We start from the raw sequence: 1,486 nt of genomic DNA on the forward strand, positions 1-1,486 counted from the left end.
TGACCGGGCAGGACGGACCGAGGGTCCGACCCAGCACATGGCAGCTCTGACCCTCGTGCTGCCCCGCTCCCTGCAGCCGTCGTGGCAAACACGGTGTACTACTACCGCCGGCGGAGATGAAGCTGGCCAGCCTCCGTGCCCCCCACGGGCACCGCGACCCCCGGACCAGGACAGAGGAGCTGCCACGGCCCAGAGCCCCCGCCCGGCGCCCAGTGCCCAGCCAGGCCACCCCGCATTAAACTCAGCGCTGCAGCCCCGTCTCCCACTGTCTCGCTCCGCGCCGTGTCCGGTGCCCTGCCTCCTCCATTACCACAGGGTTACTGCGCCCCTCGCGACCCATCGCCCCTCACTGCCCGGGGCCGGTGTGTGCAATGGGCGTAATCCCTGGGGTCTGTGTCCCACGGCACCGGGAGGGAGAGGCTGCTGCCCCAGGCTGGGGAGGCACATGGGGGTAGAGCACCCAGAAGTGGGTTCCCCCCGTACCCCAATGTCCAGGCTTGCCCCAGCCAGCGCGGGAGCTGCTCTCCCAATCTGTGAGCCCAGGCTGCCCCCACCTCGGCCCAGCCGAGCCCCGTCCCCACACGGAGATAGGTGGGACCAGGCAGCAGCTAGGCTCTGTTTTCCCCTTGGACCCTGCAGAGATGCAGCCCCGGCGGGGCAAGGACGGTCGCAGCCGACCGTGCGGAGCTGGTTTATTGCCAGGGCAGCTCCCGGGCAGGTCTCAGCTGGGGGGTCTTCGCTGGAGGGTCTCGAGGGTGCGGCGTCAGCGCTGGGGTCTCGGTGCTGGGTTCAGAAGATCACGCTGCGCCGATAGTGGGAGCAGCGCCGGGCTGGGGGAGAGCGGGGCGGTGAGTGCAGGGCAACCGGGTGTCCCGTGTGCCCACATGTCCCATGGCCCACACCTACTCCAGGACACGCCCCGCCCCGGCACATGCACACCAGGACATACCCACAGACCCGGCACACACAGCCCCTTCCCCCCCCCCTCCATGATGCACCAGGCTGCACCCAAGCTGGCACTCACCTGCCCGTGGGTGCCGCCGCCTCTGGCCCCGGCGGCGCCGCCCCATCTGGCCACACCGGGCTCCATGCCGTGCCCGCTGGCGCCGGTAGCGGCGCAGGTAGTGGATGTAGCGCACCATGATGCTGCCGGCACTGCCATGGCAGGTGTGAAGGGCGGGGCTGCCTGGGCCCCACCCCCTCGCACATCATAATGGCCTGCCCATATATGGGGGGCCCTGCCCGATGCACCAGGCCCCAGTACCATGGGCCGCAGCAGCTGGGGGGCAGTGGGGCCTCTCCAGGCCTGGCTCCGTGCAGGGCCCCGCAGTGCACCTGGTGGCCCAGGGCCGTGCAGCCGGGTCCGGGGAGCCACCAGGGTGCGATTGCACCGCGTCTCCGGGGTCCCGGACCCGCTGGGCCCTGTGCATAGCCCACAGCTGCCTCCTCTCCCCAGCCTCAGTTTCCCCCACTGCAGCTGGAGGCT

The 1,486-nt window shown here is 70.6% G+C and overlaps 1 protein-coding gene across 1 annotated transcript in view; it reads right to left on the minus strand.

Annotated features, from left to right (window-relative positions):
• CPXM1 (carboxypeptidase X, M14 family member 1) overlaps positions 1–1,142 on the minus strand; it is a 16,373-nt gene extending 15,231 nt beyond the window's left edge. The window contains exon 1 of the mRNA XM_006038021.1: positions 1,025–1,142. Coding sequence (XP_006038083.1) covers positions 1,025–1,142 — 118 coding nt within the window. The remainder of the gene's footprint in view (positions 1–1,024) is intronic.
• Positions 1,143–1,486: the final 344 nt, after the last annotated feature.

The sequence above is a fragment of the Alligator sinensis genome, unplaced genomic scaffold (genome assembly GCF_000455745.1).
Source record: "Alligator sinensis unplaced genomic scaffold, ASM45574v1 scaffold1676_1, whole genome shotgun sequence".
Taxonomy (NCBI): Eukaryota; Metazoa; Chordata; order Crocodylia; family Alligatoridae; genus Alligator; species Alligator sinensis.